General features: G+C 36.8%; 1 protein-coding gene across 1 annotated transcript in view; it reads left to right on the plus strand.

The window, feature by feature from the left end:
• The first annotated feature begins 343 nt into the window (after positions 1 to 343).
• Positions 344 to 18809, plus strand: part of HFM1 (helicase for meiosis 1) — a 48663-nt gene continuing 30197 nt past the window's right edge. Inside the window, exons 1-10 of the mRNA XM_039343526.1 lie at positions 344 to 463; positions 3584 to 3784; positions 3873 to 3961; positions 4966 to 5009; positions 5101 to 5202; positions 6483 to 6628; positions 11029 to 11123; positions 12046 to 12179; positions 16343 to 16390; positions 17302 to 17382. Of these exons, the coding sequence (XP_039199460.1) occupies positions 359 to 463; positions 3584 to 3784; positions 3873 to 3961; positions 4966 to 5009; positions 5101 to 5202; positions 6483 to 6628; positions 11029 to 11123; positions 12046 to 12179; positions 16343 to 16390; positions 17302 to 17382 (1045 nt within the window). The 5' untranslated portion in view covers positions 344 to 358. The remainder of the gene's footprint in view (positions 464 to 3583; positions 3785 to 3872; positions 3962 to 4965; positions 5010 to 5100; positions 5203 to 6482; positions 6629 to 11028; positions 11124 to 12045; positions 12180 to 16342; positions 16391 to 17301; positions 17383 to 18809) is intronic.

The following is an 18809-nucleotide window of genomic DNA, read 5'->3' on the forward strand; positions in this document are numbered from 1 at the left end:
GAAATAATTGTTAGTATTTATAATGCTAAAGCTAATTGCTAGGTCTAGTAATAATAGCGATTGACAGTACCAACGGTATTTTTAATCCTATAAAACAGATAATTTAGATTGTACTGCAATGATAATTTTTTTCTATTCTTTAGGAAAAGTGGGATAGCATGACTAGAAAGTGGAGAGATAACTCTTTAGTTCGGCTAGTGAGACTTATCCTCATTGATGAGGTAAAGTAGTAACAGGTGACTTAAAATATAATGACGGAAAGCAGTATATGTTTTATATACAGTTGTATTTAATTCCATAGGTACATGTTGTAAAAGATGAGAGCCGGGGTGCTACTCTTGAAGTTGTGGTCAGCCGGATGAAAACTATTCAGTCTTCTTTCTCACAAAGTTCTGACAATCCTAGCTCAGTATTTCCCATGAGATTTGTGGCAGTTTCTGCAACGATTCCAAATGCAGAAGATGTAAGAAACATGAATTAACTTTTCTTTTTATACTTTATACTGTACTTTATATTTCAAAAATATTTTTTCTCTGTTCAGCTGCTTTGCTCTCCAAAACCAAACATCCAAAAAAGAAAAATATCAACGTTTATCAACTGATTTCTTTATTGTTGTAAAGAAAAGACAGTTACAGCACTTTAAATTTAAAAGGCTATGCTTGATGGGCAAACTCTGTACTTCTCTCATATTTGTTGAATATAATACAGGTTACAGTAGTGGCAATCTAATGACTGGATTCCAAAATGCATTGTGGGTCATAAGTTTGTAATATATGTGCTTAGCACAGTGAAGGTTTCCGTTTCACACTGTCATTTCTAAATATTTGATTGTTTTTTACCACAAGTCAGTGTCATCTCTTAGCATAAGCTAGCATAGCATAGCTAGACCTGGCCCTTTAGGTCTTCCATAATATGTCCAATATGTTACATTTTCAGTGTCATTTTTATCTGGTGAGAATTCTGGATGATTGTTCTATGAACCATTTGTTTGTTTTATTGGCTATCCATGATATGATCAAGAGTTTTCTCCAAAACCAAAGTTCAAAAAAGGCAATACTTTTTCTACCCAACTTTTTCAGTCCAACCTTTGCTTCCATAGACTGTCCTGGGGAAAACTATTTGCTAATATGATTCTGGTCTTTGTAGGTACAGACACTTCATAACACTTGAATATCTTTTTCAAGCCTCGAGCGCTACCTTACCAAATAGTTGATTCATTTCATCTTTCACTGAGTTGAGCTTTCCTATGTATATGCTTCTGACATTCCATTTTCCCACAGTAGCTCTGTCTTTGCAGCTTTAGATTTTCTATTCCTGTGTGGCAACATTAGCAACTAGATATCTGGAAAGCTTTAATCTAGCTGACACATAAATATCATTAGTACTCCAAAAAATCCCAAGCTTTTCCCCAGTAAAATATTAAGTGCCATCCAACCTGAAAGAACCAGCACTATATCACCAATTATTTTGTCTTAGTAAAATGTGTGTGTGTCATTGCTTTCTTTCACATAGTATAAAATTATTCATTTGCTGTTGTCACTAAAATAAACATCCACTACTAGCATATTCCTATACTGCTGAGGCTTGTTTAACTTTGGATAATCCTTTCGGGACTTGGCATACAATCCCTATATTGTTTATTTCTCTCTTGCAGGAACACTCCCCATCATGATGAGGCAGCACAGCAAGGCTTGAATGGGGAATTAAATGTTTATAGCTGCATCTTCCTAGATTAGAACCTCAGTCAGCATGGCTTTTGTATGAATTTCAGTCCAATAGTATATAGATTGGTAATTCATATAGTGATCCTTTCTCCTGCTTTGGGACACTCCATTTGAGCATCACTTATTTTCCAGGGGACACCTCATCTGTTATCCATTCCATGAACTACTGTACTTGCAGCTTGTTCCCCTGGTTAAAAGCTCATTCAATCAGTTTTGTCCCTCTCGATGTCTAGCCTGAATCTTTCATTGTAGTTTTAACCATTAATAAAGAATAAGTTCATTCTCTCTTCTGTGACAGCCCTTCAAATACGATATGCAGACACTGTCATATCTCTCCTGATCCTCTAATGCATCAGACTACTATATTTTAAAACAAAGAATCTAAAAGCAAAATTTAACTCTAATCTTATTTAAGACAGAAATGATTTCTCTCACTGTGCTTATCCAACTAGCTTGTCCTAAATAATCTCTAACTCCCATAGCTTGCAACCTTCAGTCAGAGTTGTAGAAGCACTTCTTAGCTCCTGTTGGCTCTTTACAGATTTTTGGTTTATGCCTCAGTGCTTTATCTTACCTCCAACACCAAAATATTTTGGCCTGCTTTTACCATGGGTCCCGCTCTGATCAGGTAGAAACCAATTGTGGGATTCAAATATGTGAACAACCAGTTCTCTGTGTGGATGCCGCTTCCGGAAGTCCATTCTGGGCTACCGGTTCTGCCGAAGTGGTGCGAACCGGCTGAATCCCACCACTGGTAGAAACTTTTATTGTTCCTGCGAACAGTACTTTTATGTTTCCAAAAGTTTTTCTTGGCTCAGATGTATCACCCTTCCTCACTTCCAGTGTCAGAAATGGTTATCTTTGCTCTTATCACAATCCCTCCTGCTTGAGCATCTCTTGGTTGTGCTTTTCTCCTGGAAACTAGCCTATTGAACCCATGTGGTTATTTTTCCAGTCTCCATTTTGCTTACATTTTTCTGCAATCAGAAAAATTTCTTCTATGTTTTCTTTCCTTTGGTCCTTTCTGAGTGATCTGCTTCTTTTTATGTCTAGCTATCTCCCTGTTATTTGTCTCAAGATAGGTTTTTTAAAACAAAAGGGGAAATAATGTGTAATTTCCTCCTGGTTTTCCTCAGGAAAGTTCAGTCAGTATTATTACTACCTGGCAAAGGCCAGAATATCAGAAACAGCATAGTATTTGTCCTCTATAGCTAAAAAAGAGAAGTAATCCCAACTTGCATTTATGGATTCTCCAGCCTGTTTGCTCGGACATCTAGGATATGTGTACTGGCTATTTGGTTGAATGTGGAGGAAGGAACTGTTTGCTATGTCCTACTTGAGTGAATAAGAGATCACTCATTTACTATATTCATAATGCTCATTTCTGATTCCTGTTATGCATGGGACAGCCAATAAATCAGTGCAAGTGAGTTTGAAATTGTATTGTTCTCTTTTCTCAATATTTACATTTACTGTAGTTTCTACTCAGTTTTTCTGACTGTAACGCCAGAGATACAGTGATTGAATATTATACAGAACATCTAATATCTTACATATAAATAACATTCTCCACTCACCCATCTTCATATAACGTACAAAGCACTCTAGCAGAAAGACTGACATGTAGGCAGTATTTAGCAGTATTAGCTGGTAAATCTTGGTAAAAATTCTGGAACAGTATTTTGTATTCATGACACAAATAAACACACTGAATACCCAGTACAGTAAATCTAAAAATATTTCTGCCAGTGGAGCTTTCATGATTAAAGTATAGTTCCTCTTAGCAAGTACTTTCAGGACTGCAGCCCAAGGCATCTTTTTCCAATTTCAATCCTAACATGTTTTCTTTTCCTTTAAAGATTGCAGAATGGCTTTCAGATGGCAAGCGGCCTGCTGTATGCCTGAAAATAGATGAAAGACACCGTCCAGTGAAGCTTCACAAAGTTGTGCTTGGATTTCCCTGCAGTAGCAATCAAACTGCATTCAAATTTGACTTAACACTTAACTATAAAATAGCTAGTGTTATTCAAACATATTCTGAACAAAAGCCAACACTTGTGGTATATATCACAATTTCCCCCTTAACAATTGTCATGTTCTAGTGTACATTTCAGAATTATTATAAACAATGGATTTTCTTATTTACAGTTCTGTGCCACAAGGAAAGGAGTTCAGCAAGCTGCTTCTGTACTGGCAAAAGATGCTAAATTTATTATGACTATAGAACAAAAACAAAGGTACCTTGTAATGCAGGCTTTCTCCTAGTTACAACATATGCAGAGTCTATATGTAGCAAAATCTGTGTTTCTCATCAATTTGTAATGGACTACTCCCCATGATAGCATGTGGTGATTAAATAATGAAGTGATTTTGCTAAGAATATTTTCCATAGGACTATTTCAGGGAATACAAATTAATAGCATCAGACCACTTACTTAGGATGTAATTAAATTCATCCTTTTGTAAAGTAATTGCTTTTGGAATATCTAAAGTAAATCTCTCTGCGCTCTGCAGTTATGTAGCAGATACCAACAATCAGAGCATTAGTGCTTGAATATTTTTATTGTTTTTCCAGTCTCTACATAACAAGTCTTAAAATTTCCTTAAAAATACACTTCATTGATTTTCAGTCAATTTCTTGAAGCAGTAATTTTACTGCTTTAATTGCATACATATATATCTTTCTCTGTATGAGTACAGTAAAAATATCCATTTGTTATTTCAATTTTATAGTTGCCAATCTCAAATATATGGTTTTGTGTAGCTTACAATTAAAACCATAAAAAAGAATACAGTATAAAAATATAAAATAATATAAAACCATGTAAAATTTATATAACACAATTCACAACCAAGGTATATTAAAGCCAACAACATTCAACAAAACCATTGCATAGGTTCTATGGCACAGCCAGATCTCCAAGCCTGGAGAGAAAGTATGCATTCATTGAAGAAAGAAGACGAGTGCTGGTATGAGAATAATTTTTAATGAGAAGAGTTTTTTAAAAATGGAAATTTTCTGAACTAAAAGAGTTTATTTATTGCTGTCATGAAATGGGTGAAAACCTTTTAGCCTTATCAGGTGATAAATGGGGTTCTCCTGTTTTTCATCCCTGTCCAATCTGAAGTTTATCATGATGAAACCAAATGGAGTGATCTTTCAAAAAAAAAACTATTAATTTTTTTGTACTTATTTAATGATTTATTGCAACTGCCATATTTTCTTGTTCTCTCCCTGAAGATTACAAAGATCTGCAAATTTAATAAAAGAAGCCAAGCTTAGGGGTATGTAAGTTATGCTAATTGGAGAAACTATAATCATTTATGTATAAGGGGGGAAAATCAACAATATTTCAAGTTTGAATTTCATTTGTAGATCTCTTAATTTGTGGAGTTGCTTATCATCATGCTGGAGTAGAAATGTCTGATAGAAAAACAATTGAAACAGCTTTTAATATGGGAGATATACCAGTTCTTTGTGAGTACAAGACATTTCAGAATAAAAATAATTTTGATACTTCATTTCTTTAAAAAGTTAACAGTCAACCTGTTATTGAATGATTGATTAGTTAATTGATTAATTATGTGCTATCACATCAATGTTGACTTTCAGCAACCACATGGATAGAATTTCTTCATGACAATTTGTTCCTTTCAGCTCTCCCAACAACGCACTCCTCACTGTTGTAACCTTCTTGCTGCTGGTTATCTTTTCTTTCCTTCCACTTTCCCCAGCATTAAAGTTTTCTCTAGAAAATTAGATTTCCACATAATATATCTAAAGTCGGATAATTTGAGCTTGAAAGTTCATTTTTTAAAACTAGGATAATCTTAAAAACATTAACTTGTAAAAATGGAATTTGTTATGATAGTTTATAAATGTGGTATGGGGACAGAAGGGTAATTTGGCTTGCAATTAATTTTCAAAGGTAAGACTTAGAATAGGTGTTTATCCCCTTTTCACTTAATAATATTGAAATTAAGTATCATGATGAGATGTTGGTTTTTGCACTTTTATATTTATGTGCTGTCATTTTTTATTTTTATTATAACTTTGGAAAATTCTGGATTTCTGGGAGGGCCTATTGGTAAATTAATAATTATTTTTTAAAAAAATGCTATTCAAAGTTATCTAAATACAAAGGAAGCACAGCATGGAAAAGTAATCATAGTTATGGACATGAAGAAGAGGGCTTGGAGTCAAATTCCTATTTTTGTTGCAGATTTTCTGAATTTCAGTTTCACTAATTAACTTCCTATAGATATTTCATTACCAAACTAGTAACATTATCAGTTTTTTGACCCCAACAGATGTGTTTGTTAAATTTTGTGTGTGTAAACTCTACTACCTTGTTCAGAGCACTGATGATATTAGCTACTTTGGTAATGAAACATTGGAAGAAGAAACCAAGTTCAGCAAACATCAATATCTCAAAATTTTAATTGTGAGCTACAGATATCTCCACTTTCCAGCCTTTTAGATATATGTGCCATATATACTGTTGCTACATATGATATATGCAAAATGAAATAACTTGCTACAATTTGACACAGTATTTGATTATACTGGATTGAAATAATAGGGGTTGTATCAGCAAAATATAATATATAATGTTATGATAGAGAATTGAAAAAGTAAGCTTAAAATTTTTTTTTCTCACTTCATTGTATTGAAAGGGAGAAAGTCTGGTACATTATAAAAATATTCAGTTTTTTAAAACTCATCTCTTGTAACATTTTAACATTTGATTTTTGCAGTTACTACTAGTACACTTGCCATGGGAGTAAATTTACCAGCACACCTGGTAGTTATAAAATCAACAATGCATTATGCTGGAGGAATGTTTCAAGAGTACAGTGAAACTGATATTTTGCAAATGATTGGGAGAGCAGGAAGACCTCAAGTAAGATTAATTTATTTTAAAGAAACTTTTATATGATCTTAGTAAAATTTGGCATTTGATATGTTTGATTTGTGTGTGTGTGTGCCTTGGAATCATTGCTAACTCTTAGCATCTACCTGCATTAATCCCTGATGTTTTCTTGGCAAGCTTTCAGAATTGGTTTGCCATTGCCTGCTTCCTAGGGCAGAGAGGGTATGACAGGCCCAAGGTCATGCAGCAGGCTTTGTACCCAAGGCTGAATTAGAACTCACAATCTCATTGTTTCTAACCTAGTGCCTTAGTACTACACCAAATTATATCTCACATTTGTTATATTAATTATGTTGTAAATGAATGCTTCATCATCTTATTTTCAAAGTTTTTATTAGCACATTAGAACTATTGTTGAAAAATTAATATAGCTGAGAAAACCTACGGTTGTTACTAGAGTTTAAAGTTGAAGGTTAAATGTTTCTGAATTAATCTGTAAAACATCAGTAGGAAAAAAAGAACTTACTTGTTAGCACTAGCTAGAATGCTCTAATTTTATATTTTAACTTTTGCAACTGATAAGCAAGGCTGCAAGAAAAGTGTGTATGAAGTAGAATGCTGGCAACTTTACCATTTTGTGTAATTTTTATATAAATTCTATTTCTAATAGAATTAAATATTAAAAATATCCAAAACTTGATATTTTTAATGTTCATTCTATGAGTTTATGAAGAAATTATTAGAGCAGTGTTCAGCCCATATTCCTTCTCTGGGACAGAAAGTTTTATTGAGCACTAAGCTTTCGTTAGCCAATATTGTCAAACTGTAAGCTAATATTGGAAAGATTTTGTTTTATAGCTCTTTAAGTGTCGGTAATTTGGCTACTGAGTGCTTAATAGGTCCATCAATCCACCGCCAACGTGTGATTGGACATATTGATCTTAGCTCTATTTTATTGGCTAGCATTGCCTAGCTCTCAACGCTTTGCCTCCTGCTGCTTGCCCCGCCAGCCAAACATGCCTGTCATATAGCGTCCGACCATCTGATGTTGCCACATGGTCACTCCCCCCACCATCATGGTCCAACACGCTGTCAACACCCGTGTAATTACTCAGGGTAAAAAGGTGAGAGATCCTCACTACACATCAACTGATATACTGTACCTGTATAGCTGGAACCCATGACGATTGAGGAGATGGGAGAATGGACAGGACCGACTACGAGATCAAGGATGAGACAGCAAATTGGTGCGATTGACATGGCAAGCATGGCTGAGAGGCCACCGGCTGGAGCAAACACACGATGTTAGCTTACACTTTGACAATGTTAGCAGTGGCTAACCAAAGCTTAGTACTCAATAAAAACTTTCTGTCTTGGAGATCAATGTCAGTGGTGGTGAATCTATGGCACGGGTGCCAAAGGCGGCAATCAAAGCCCTCTCTGTGGGCACGTGCGCTGTCGCCCCAGTCCTAGCCTTCAGCTGGGTTTTATAAAATCTTTTCGCTTTAGGCCTCCGCTGCCGTGTGCAAAAAAAAAAAAGGTTCAATCAATCAGTTAATTTCAACTTCTCGCAGGAAAAAAAAAAAGATCTTGCAAAGTTGGAATTGATTGATTGAACTTTTTAGTCCCACCCAGTCTGCCGTTACCACCGCAACCATGCCCCCCAATGGGCCACACCCAGCCAATGGGCCACATCCACCCGGCACCCGATGATGCATAACTGGGTTTTGGGTTGCAGTTTGGGCACTCGGTCTGGTTGTTCGGGTTTTCTCCCGCGTAAAATTGGAAGTGTCTTGGCGACGTTTCGACGAAGTCCCATTCGTCATCTTCAGGCTGGTGTTTTCAGCTTCGTGCTTTGAGCAGCAATGTGTGGTCTTAGCTGTTTCTTCCTTTTAACTGCCAGTGGGGGTATGAACTGATTGGGTGGGAGCTTGGCTGTGTTCTGATTGGGTGGAGGTGTGTTCTGAATGGTTAGGGGCTTGGCTGTGCTCTGATTGGCTGGGGGAGTGTTCTGTTTGGTTGTGCTCAGGTTAGTCTGAGTTGCAGAGGGGTTTAAGATTTTGGGCTGCCTTGCTATTTTCTGGCTTCGCGTTCGTGGTCGTGCCTCCTCTTCATGGAGGGTGTCAGTTTGCTTCATGTATGGATTGGAGGGGTTTAAAGTGGCTAATGATGCAGCTGTGGTCTGGCTTCTGGTTTGTGGTCGTGCCTCGTCATCGGTGTGGCTTTGGGTTTGTTTTTTGCGTGGATGTGTGGTGGTGACCTCCTGTGTGGTTTTTGTGAGTGTGGGTCTGGTATCATTTTTTGTGTTAGGAAGTCGTTTGTCAATAAGGGCGGGTTTCCAAATGGCTGGTAGGCGGGAGGTATCATCTCGCTTGTTCATGCTGTGTGGGCGTTTTTCTATCTCGATGGCTTCTCTGATTATTCTGTTATTAAAATGTTCACTTTTGGCAATGGTTCTGGTATTTTTAAAGTCAATTTCATGTCCTGTGGCTTTAAGGTGTTGGACCAGGGAAGATGTTGGTTCCTCTTTTTTGACTGAGTTCTTATGTTCTTCAATGCGTGCACTTATTCTTCTGTTGGTTTGTCCGATGTATGTGGTGGGACAAGTGGTGCATGGGATTTCGTATACTCCTTGATTTTCTAATTCAATTTTATCTTTGGGGTTTCTAAGGATGGTGGATATTTTTCTGTTTGTGCAGAATGCTGTTTTGATGTTGTGTTTATGGAGGATCTTACTGATTCTGTCTGTGGTGCCTTTTATGTATGGGAGGAGGGCTTTGCCGTTTTCTTGTTCTTTGTCTTGGATTTTAGTGGGGGTTTCTTTTTGGATTAGGTTTGTAATCTTATTTCTATGGAATCCATTGGATGTTAGTACATTGGTGAGAGTGTGTAGTTCGGGTTTTAGGTGTTGTTCGTCAGCTAAGCGTTTTGTTCTGGAGATGAGTGTCTTGGCTACAGAGTTGATCTGTGCTGGGTGATACCAGACCCACACTCACAAAAACCACACAGGATGTCACCACCACACATCCACGCAAAAAACAAACCCAAAGCCACACCGATGACGAGGCACGACCACAAACCAGAAGCCAGACCACAGCTGCATCATTAGCCACTTTAAACCCCTCCAATCCATACATGAAGCAAACTGACACCCTCCATGAAGAGGAGGCACGACCACGAACACGAAGCCAGAAAATAGCAAGGCAGCCCAAAATCTTAAACCCCTCTGCAACTCAGACTAACCTGAGCACAACCAAACAGAACACTCCCCCAGCCAATCAGAGCACAGCCAAGCCCCTAACCATTCAGAACACACCTCCACCCAATCAGAACACAGCCAAGCTCCCACCCAATCAGTTCATACCCCCACTGGCAGTTAAAAGGAAGAAACAGCTAAGACCACACATTGCTGCTCAAAGCACGAAGCTGAAAACACCAGCCTGAAGATGACGAATGGGACTTCGTCGAAACGTCGCCAAGACACTTCCAATTTTACGCGGGAGAAAACCCGAACAACCAAAGACCTACATACAAATACCCGCGAAAACCTCAGAAAACAATATATATAATTTTTTACAATAACAATCTTTAGAGCTTGGTAAAAAACGTGTTGTCTCAATTCATATATTTAACAACAATCAATAATAGTTAATTTCTATGATTCCATAGTCAACATACTAACTAGTGATACATTTCTTTGATCTTCTCTTCTTCCAATAGTATTTTCCTTTTACCAACATTGAGTGAATACAATTCTTAATACTTTCAATACATACAAAGTTAAATATAAATATTTTTGTAGTATTTATAAAAATAACATTAACATCAGTGTATAATATTTTTTATAATCAGCTTATGTTTCAATTGTATTTTTGAAAAGTTATTTTATTAAATCACTATAAGTCCTGTTTTCAAAGTTCTTATTTGAGCTTAATTTCCCCACAATATTCAAAACATTCTTGTCAATTATAATTTTCTTAAAATGAATTACATTTAAGTGTCTGGACAACACAAGCCACTTAGGGTCCCCTGGCAGGATGAAATCAGCCATGCGGTGCGGAGTCCCACAATCCCTCTGCAGCATTGCTATGATGCAAAACTGGAAATTCCATACTCCTTATTGATCCTAAAAAATCTCTTAAATGAGAGTCCTGGTTTTATATTTATTTATAATATTTTAATAGAGGGTGAAGCATCATTTTATTTGTGAAGTGTTTTTTTAATTGAATTAAAGTATTTTATGACCTCTTTACATTTCAGAAATTCCCTGTCGGGTTTTCAATAACAAATAATGTCTTGAATTAACTAATAATAATAACAACAAGAAGATTCTTTCCTAAAGCTTTTAGAATTACAAATCCCAAAGACCTCAGTTTGCTTACTTCCTATTATGCTTGAAAAGGTGTATTGTATATATATTTTTCCCACAGTTTGATACAACAGCAACAGCAGTTATCATGACAAGGCTAAGTACAAGAGACAAGTATGTTCATATGTTAAATGGTGCAGATACAATAGAAAGCAGGTAACTAAAATTATTTTTAATATGTAGCTAGAAATGCTGTCCATATTTGTTTGATTATTGCTAAAAATGTTTCTCTAGGTCTGTGGTTCTCAACCTGTTTAATGCCGCGACCCCCAGCCGGTCGTAAGCCGAGGACTACTCAACTGGTCGTAAGTCGAGGACTACTCAATTGGTGCAGCACTGTTTGCAGAATGGGACTTTTGGCAGGCTCAGCAGAGCAGAGACAGCCTGGACAATTCCTATTGGCTTTTGAAAGCCAATAGAATTAGACTCTATTCAAGAGAGTCTATTCTATTGGCTTTCAAAAGCCAATAGAATAAAAGGGAGTAGCACAGCTAAGGAAAAGGGGAAAAAAATGGCGGACTGTGTTGTTTGGCGACGCCCATGAAATGGTCATTCGACCCCAAATGGGGTCCCGACCCACAGGTTGAGAACCACTGCTCTAGGTAGTGCAACTAGGCAAATCCAAATTTAAACTTGGATTGTTTCATATTTGATTTCATATTCAGAACTACTGTCTCAAGCTTCTATCATTTGAATAAAATGTTCAGTGTACTTGAGGTATTTTAAGATTTGCTTCTGAGTTTGAAAATTTCAGCTAGAGAATTCAAGATCCTTAGAAGAAATCAGACTGTAGTAGGCCTATGCTGAAGGCTGTCAGGTTTTGTTGTTTTTTCCTTTGGATGACATAAAAATGTCTTTATAAAGAAATGAAATCAACTATTTACATCTTAATATTTAATATTACTTAATTAAATGTATTATTCTTTTAAATATTTATATTTAAGGGGTTCAGCCCTAGATTCCAAATCACTAGTTCTCTAGTCTATTTAAGAATAAACTGGGTTGGTAATAATATATATATATTTATGCATTTAATTTGTATCTTATTTTTTTCATTTTCTCTCTCTTTTTATATTAGTTTGCACAAACATCTAATTGAGCACTTAAATGCTGAAATAGTGCTTCACACCATCACTGATGTGAACATAGCTTTAGAATGGGTGAAATCAACTTTCCTCTATATCAGAGCTTTGAAGAATCCAACTTATTATGGTAGGTGGCACTTAAAATTTGTGAATTGAAATAGACAATTAAAAACTGATGTGATAATTTCTTATGATAAAACAGTTTTCTGTTGAGAAATAATTTATAGAAAACATTAAAGATATTTCTTATACATTTCCCTTTTCAGTACAAGTCTAGACGATCAGAATATGTAGTCTCTTATTGCAGGGCTTTTCAACCAGTGGTACGGGTACCACCTATGGTACATTGGCACCTGGCAGGTGGTACGCGACCATTCTAGAAAAGTGGTAGCGGGGGAGGGAAATGAGCTGAACCGGTGGCAGCACCGCACAAGCCTGAGCAAGAGATGGCTGGGGCTGCAGGGCTGTCAGGGCTCAGCAGAAGCACCAGGATCAGTGCCACTTTCCAGCTGATCGGCGCTTTTTCAGGGCTGCCAGGGCTCAGCGAAAGCGCCAGGATGAGCGCCAGGTACCAGCTGGAGCTCGGCGCTGATCCTGGCCCTTCTGCTGAGTTCAGAAGAAGCGCCAATTAGCTGGAATGTTGTGGCATCTCCAGGGTCTTGTGATTTACATTCAGATGCTTGGTAACTGATTCATATTTATGATGGTCACAGTGTCCCAGGGTCATGTGAAGTGACCAAAACCTGCTGCAACCACCCAGCAGACAGGAGGGGGAATAAAAACCAAACACCCCCCACCTCACCCCCACTGCCAATCCTCAACAGAAATGCTCACAACAATGAAAACCTCAGACAGGAGGAAGAGCACCGTTGGGCGGGCAGGCAGGTGTCTTGCTCAGCTGTGGCTTGGGGAGCACTTTTTTCAATGCCATTGTAATTTTCAACAGTCACTAAGCGAACTGTTGTAAGTCGAGGACTACCTGTATTTTATCACTTTTTCCTTTTTTTTTTTTTGGTCATCAAGTTTTTGACACCTTGTTAGGCGACTGGTGGTATTCGGATGTTGTCATATCCTAAAAGTGTTACAATGGGTGAAAAGGTTGAAAATCTCTGTCTTATTGCTTATGTTCATCTTGAACATTCTTGAGCAAGCTGGGAACTGAGGAAAACTTTCCAGGAAAAAAAAAATCCCCAATGCATCCCTATGGGAGATTCAGTTGGGTGATAGTTTTTAGTACCTCCATTCTAAACTCCCCTCTCTCATTCTTCTTAATCATATGACCAAGAGCAAAGAGTGGACAGCCTGCCTTGTCCATTTCAGTGCATACTTATATACATACACATAGATGCAACATATTATTTTATTACATACACAGATGAAAATATAGATGCCTCCAACACTTAGTAAAAGTGTTTGGAAAAATTACTGAAGCCCAGTCAAGTAATGTACATTTTCCTTACATTATCTGTAGCTATGTACGTAATTCAAAACAGATTTGGCAAAATCTTTTATGAATATTGAACCTCTTTTGTATTTTGATGTATCTTTTGCTTACTAACTATTTCATAGTCTGTAAAGTGCTTGATAAATTATCATCCTGGATTACAAATTAGAATTTTTATCAAGCTTATAAATGGTATGCTTGGATTTAAGCAGTCAAAATGGAAAGTTAAAATTATACTGGAGAACTGGAAACAGAAAATTAGTCTGGGATATTGTAGCTGAAGCTCCTATTTCTTCTTGTTCCGTATATAGACTTGAGGATACTTAGACTTCTAACAGCTTTTTGCAGATTCATATTGCAATTTCTTTTGTAAAAGTCTGATAACTGTTTCTCTGCAATATTTCAGAATATTAAAATGTCAGTAGCATATTGGAATGTGATACAGATAGTATTTTGTTCCCTACAGTAAGTATTAGGTTGCCTGCTTTTGAAAAAGATGAATTCACTTTCTTGAATGCTGTATAATCTTTCTAAAGTTTTCAGCTAAATAAGCTTGTTTTTATAGAGGATCAAATGAGAACATTAAAATTCATACACTATTTTATATCAAGTGAATGCAGATCTATTTTCCCCAAAGGCAGAATTTCTGTTTCTTCACTGATCCTTCTTGCTGTCATCACCACAGCATAAGGCATTCTGCAGAGTTCAGCACAGTAGGATCTCTCTGTATATGGAACAGCTGCTTTTTAGAACTGTGAAAGAAAGGGGGGAGAGAAAAAGTGGTAAATGAAATACTTACTTTCTTGAAATGCCCTTAAATGATAACAGTTAGGACATTTAGCACCTTTCTCTACATCTGTTTTCACACTGATTTTGTATATATGTGTGTATGTGTGAGAGAAAGAGCAAGAGAGAAAGTAAGAGAGAGATGAAAGCACGTATAAAATCTTTGTAGTAGTCACTGCAAAATTATTCACAAAAATAAGTATTTTTTTTAAAAAAAATAAAGGTCTATATTTGTTACCACAAATATAATGGAACAAATGTTAATGTTTGAATGCTGTCTTGCTTTTTCTGTAATAAACTGAGTTTTTAAAAAATAGAAATAGAAAATAGGGAAAATGTCAAATGCTGAAAGCATTTTGAACTATGAAAACTGAATATTATTTTCTAAGCCATTTTTATTTCTAGAACAGATTATTTTGTTGTTTCATGAATAATGAACAAATATTTATATGTGCAATTAGAATGCTTGTGTTAAAGGAGGAAAGGAGAAATTCAGAGCTCTAAGAAGAGGATGTTCAATTCCTAAGATGAAGCACTATGACAGATTGTTATATGTGAGAACAACAAGCAGCAGTTACTTTAGTTCACAGGTTGGCAACCTGCGGCTCCAGAGCCACATGTGGCTCTTTGAGCCTTCCCCTGCGGCTCCCAGCCTCCTTTGCCATTTGCAGAGAGAGACAGAGAGAGGCACTTGCGCTTCCCTGCTTTTCTCTCTCTCTCTCTCTCTCTCTCTGTAAAAAAGAATGGACTCATGGTGTTCTCCGATGAGCTGCAAAGCTTATTGGGCGGGGCTCCTCCCTTTGCTGCGTCTCTGCAGGCAGGAAACAGGAAGCAGGAAGGGCAGGAGAGAGCTAGATAGCCCAGCTAGGAATTCTGGGAGTTGAAGTCCATGAGTCATAAAAGAGCCAAGGTTGCCTACCCCTGAGCTTGTTGGAGAACAACTTGAAGCCAGCTTGCCAGGTGAGCAGAAGATCGGAGAGAGGGGAGAGAGAGAGAGAGAGAGAGAGAGAGAGAGAGAGAGAGAGAGAGAGAGAGAGAGAGAGAGAAAGAGAGAGAGAAAGAGAGAGAGAAAGAGAGAGGGAGGGAGAGGAAAAACCCTTTTGATATCTAAAATGAAGATAACACTGCATATATCCTTTTTTCACCTTTATGATATAGATAGATAGACAGACAGACAGATAGACAGACAGACAGACAGACAGATAAATAGATATAGATAGATATAGGTATATAGATATAGATATATAGATATCAAAAGGGTTTTGCGGCTCCCAGTGTTTTGTTTTCAGTGGGAAACTGGTCCAAGTGGCTCTTTGAGTGTTTTGGGTTGCCTACCCCTGCTTTAGTTCTACAAGCCAGTTTCAAGGAAAATTTGAAATTTCTGGTATATCTAGATCAGGGGTATCAAACATGCAACGTCATGTGATGTGTCATGACGTTTCACAACTTTTTTCCATTGCCGGCAATGGGGTGGGCACAGTTTCGGCATGACGCATCCGGCCCTTGGGCCGGCATTTGACACCTCTGATCTAGATCACTAGCTGACCACTTATGGACTATAGCATGAATTTATGTGTTGATACATTCTAAAATATAGTGTATGATGTATAGTTCTTCTTATCCACTGTTCCTTCTATATTGGAAGGACAACAATATGTGTAGCAATGTACCAGCAGGTACTGGAAATCTGTTCCAGAAGTTGGAAATTGCACAAGAAGAGATGGTACATGTGTATGTATATAAAAGAGATACATACATACATACATACATACATACTTTTTTAATTTACTTGTGGCTGATGACAATGATTAAATAAATAAAAGCCCAAACTGTATAATGTGGGGGGGGGGGTTTGTTTAAACTTGAATAATTTTAAAGGTCAAATTAATAAATAATTTATAAATCTCTTTAGGCATCCTTTTGTGTCCCATAATAAATTGTGTGCTTAATATACAAATCTGTTGATTGCAAAACTTTGCATAGGTTTCTATAACAAAGGAACTGCACATTATTCTTTTACAAATTAAGTATTAATAATCAAATATATTCTTTTAATCAAGGGTTTTCAGCTGGACTTGACAGAAATGGGATTGAAGCAAAATTACAAGGTCAGATTTCTTGAAAACGCAAAGAACAACGTATTTAAATAGGCTTTAATTTGATATTTAAATTTGTTTGCTCATTTTGCTTCGCATCCTAGTACTAGTTCTGCTAATTCTTTTGTTTATCCTCTTAGCTCCTGTTGATCCCTTAGAGATTATTGGACCACAATGAAGTGGCTTTCTTTTTCCCTCTAGCCCAGAGGCAGATAGCTCTGCTCTTACCACCAACTCTAGAATTCTTTTCCCTTCACCTAGAATTTCTGCCTTTCTGAATAAAGCAAACCTATTTCTCTGCCCCCAAAGATGTTTTGGTTCCAAGCCATATCTACTTTCACTTCCAATCCCAAAGTTCACGTCTACTTTTACCGATATTGTGCTTCCTTCCACTTCAGCATTACTTAGTTTCCTAAGTAATGGGATCTACTCATTAGGCATATGTGGTCATTTTCAGTCTATCTTGCTTACATCTTCTCCCTCTTGCATCTTCCTTTTTGGTCTTTTCCCAGAAGAGCTTTTTTCCTTCCCTTTCAGCCATGCAGTTTCCCTTTTGTCCCAAAACAAAGCCTTTTCCCAAACAAAGGTGGATCTGAAAAGAACCTTCTCCGCAACTCCCTACTTTTATGTGAGGCTAAGATTTTAAACTCATCAAGAAAACCCTTTATTTTATCTGGGCAAGTGTAAACTTGTTTTTCTTGTTTGGTCACATGTTCATAGCTATTACATAGATATTTAAGGAGTTGGTTTTATGTCTGGGAAACAGGGTGAGTGAATGTGGGGAATAGAAGTGCTTGCCTTGCCTGAGTTGAACCAGGGTTTGTCTGTTCACAGCAGATAGATAAATGTTCTTCTGCTTTTTCTACCTGCAAAAATGATTTTTTTTCCCTGCCTGTCAAAAATTATCACTTCAATTTGGACAGAACTGTGTTTGAAGAATTTGAATGATTTGTCCTCGCTTGATTTGATCAAAATGGATGATAATCTCTATTTCAAAACCACAGGTAATATTACATAATCTCTATTATCTGAATGTTCGGAATTTATTTTTTAATATTTCAAATGTTTTGGGGGGCTTGCATTGTTCTCATAAAAGCTGTGCCCTAGGGCAATCTGCAATTGCAAGACTTCATACATCTCACAAGTCTCTGTTATGTATCCATTTGTTTCTTTCCATAATGACTGAAAATGGATAATGTAGTTTTTATCATTCTCAGTAAACACCTGAAAATTGAAATATCAGCCATAAAATAAGCATAACAGTATTTTTTAAAAAAATCCAATAGAAAATAAAATCAGGACAAAATATGTTAGCCACATTTATAGTGTCATAGTTCTGCCTACCCATATCATGGCACTACTCACTGCAACTCTCAGGTCTCAGAAAAGTGTTAACTGTGACCAATTCCTGTTACAAACTTTGTTCCTCCTTTCCTTAGAGCATTCCATAAATTAAGGGCAGCTTCTTGATAAGATATATGTATTATTAGATTGAGCTAGGAAAATTGGTAAGGGCTGCAGAAACTTGAGACTTTAAGTCACTGTCACATATGTATGAAAGAGTAGTAGCTAGACTCATCTTCCTGTGGAAAACTCCCACTGATATTATTCACATTTCTTCTGAGGATCATGGAATTCAACCAGAAAATTAACCAATGGACAACCAAAAGAACACGACAATCTTTTTCAGATTTGTAGAAAAGCAGGATTATAAGGCCAATAAAAAATAATGGGGGCAATATTTCTCAAAGTTCTGTGGGATTGTTCTCAGTTCTGGGAGTGTGGAAAACTCATGAATATTTTTTGAATGTGTGTATAGTCTTAAATAGTAATAACATTTTCTCTTTGAAATGGTATACTGAACATGTTGTAATTAGATAGGCCAGTGAATAGATTAAAACATATTTTGTTGTTAAATCTAATTTTTGATATGTTCCTATTCTATAAAGATAAGTGACCAACCGTCCTCCTTTAGGGAGGACAGTCCTCCTTTTGTAAGTTCTGTCCTCCCTCAAAAAGTGTCCTCCTTCATGTCCTCCTTTTTGATATTTGAAGACTAATCTGCAGGGCTTTTTTTCCCCCTCATAGAACGCTCAGAACGGCATTCTGGCATCTTTTTTTGATGTGTTTTTTTTTCAACTTTTGCATGAGCTGTGCTACTCCCACTATTGGCTTTCGAAAGCCAATGGGAATTGCTGCTGAGCGTGCCAAAACACCCGGCTGGCAAACTTTGCACATGCAAGTTGTCTGTATTATTGTTGCAATGAATAAAATGTTTCTTTTATTTATGATATTTTTTTCTTCAATTTATTTTTGTCCTCCTTTTCATTGTAAAAAAGTTGGTCACCTTAATAAAGATGAGTAGCTAAAAATAATTCAAAGTCCTTTGAGTTAAAATCAATGTCACAAAATAATAAGAGTTGGAAGTTCC

This window comes from Crotalus tigris, unplaced genomic scaffold (assembly GCF_016545835.1).
Source record: "Crotalus tigris isolate CLP2741 ecotype Arizona unplaced genomic scaffold, ASM1654583v1 scf7180000017857.1083437, whole genome shotgun sequence".
NCBI lineage: Eukaryota > Metazoa > Chordata > Lepidosauria > Squamata > Viperidae > Crotalus > Crotalus tigris.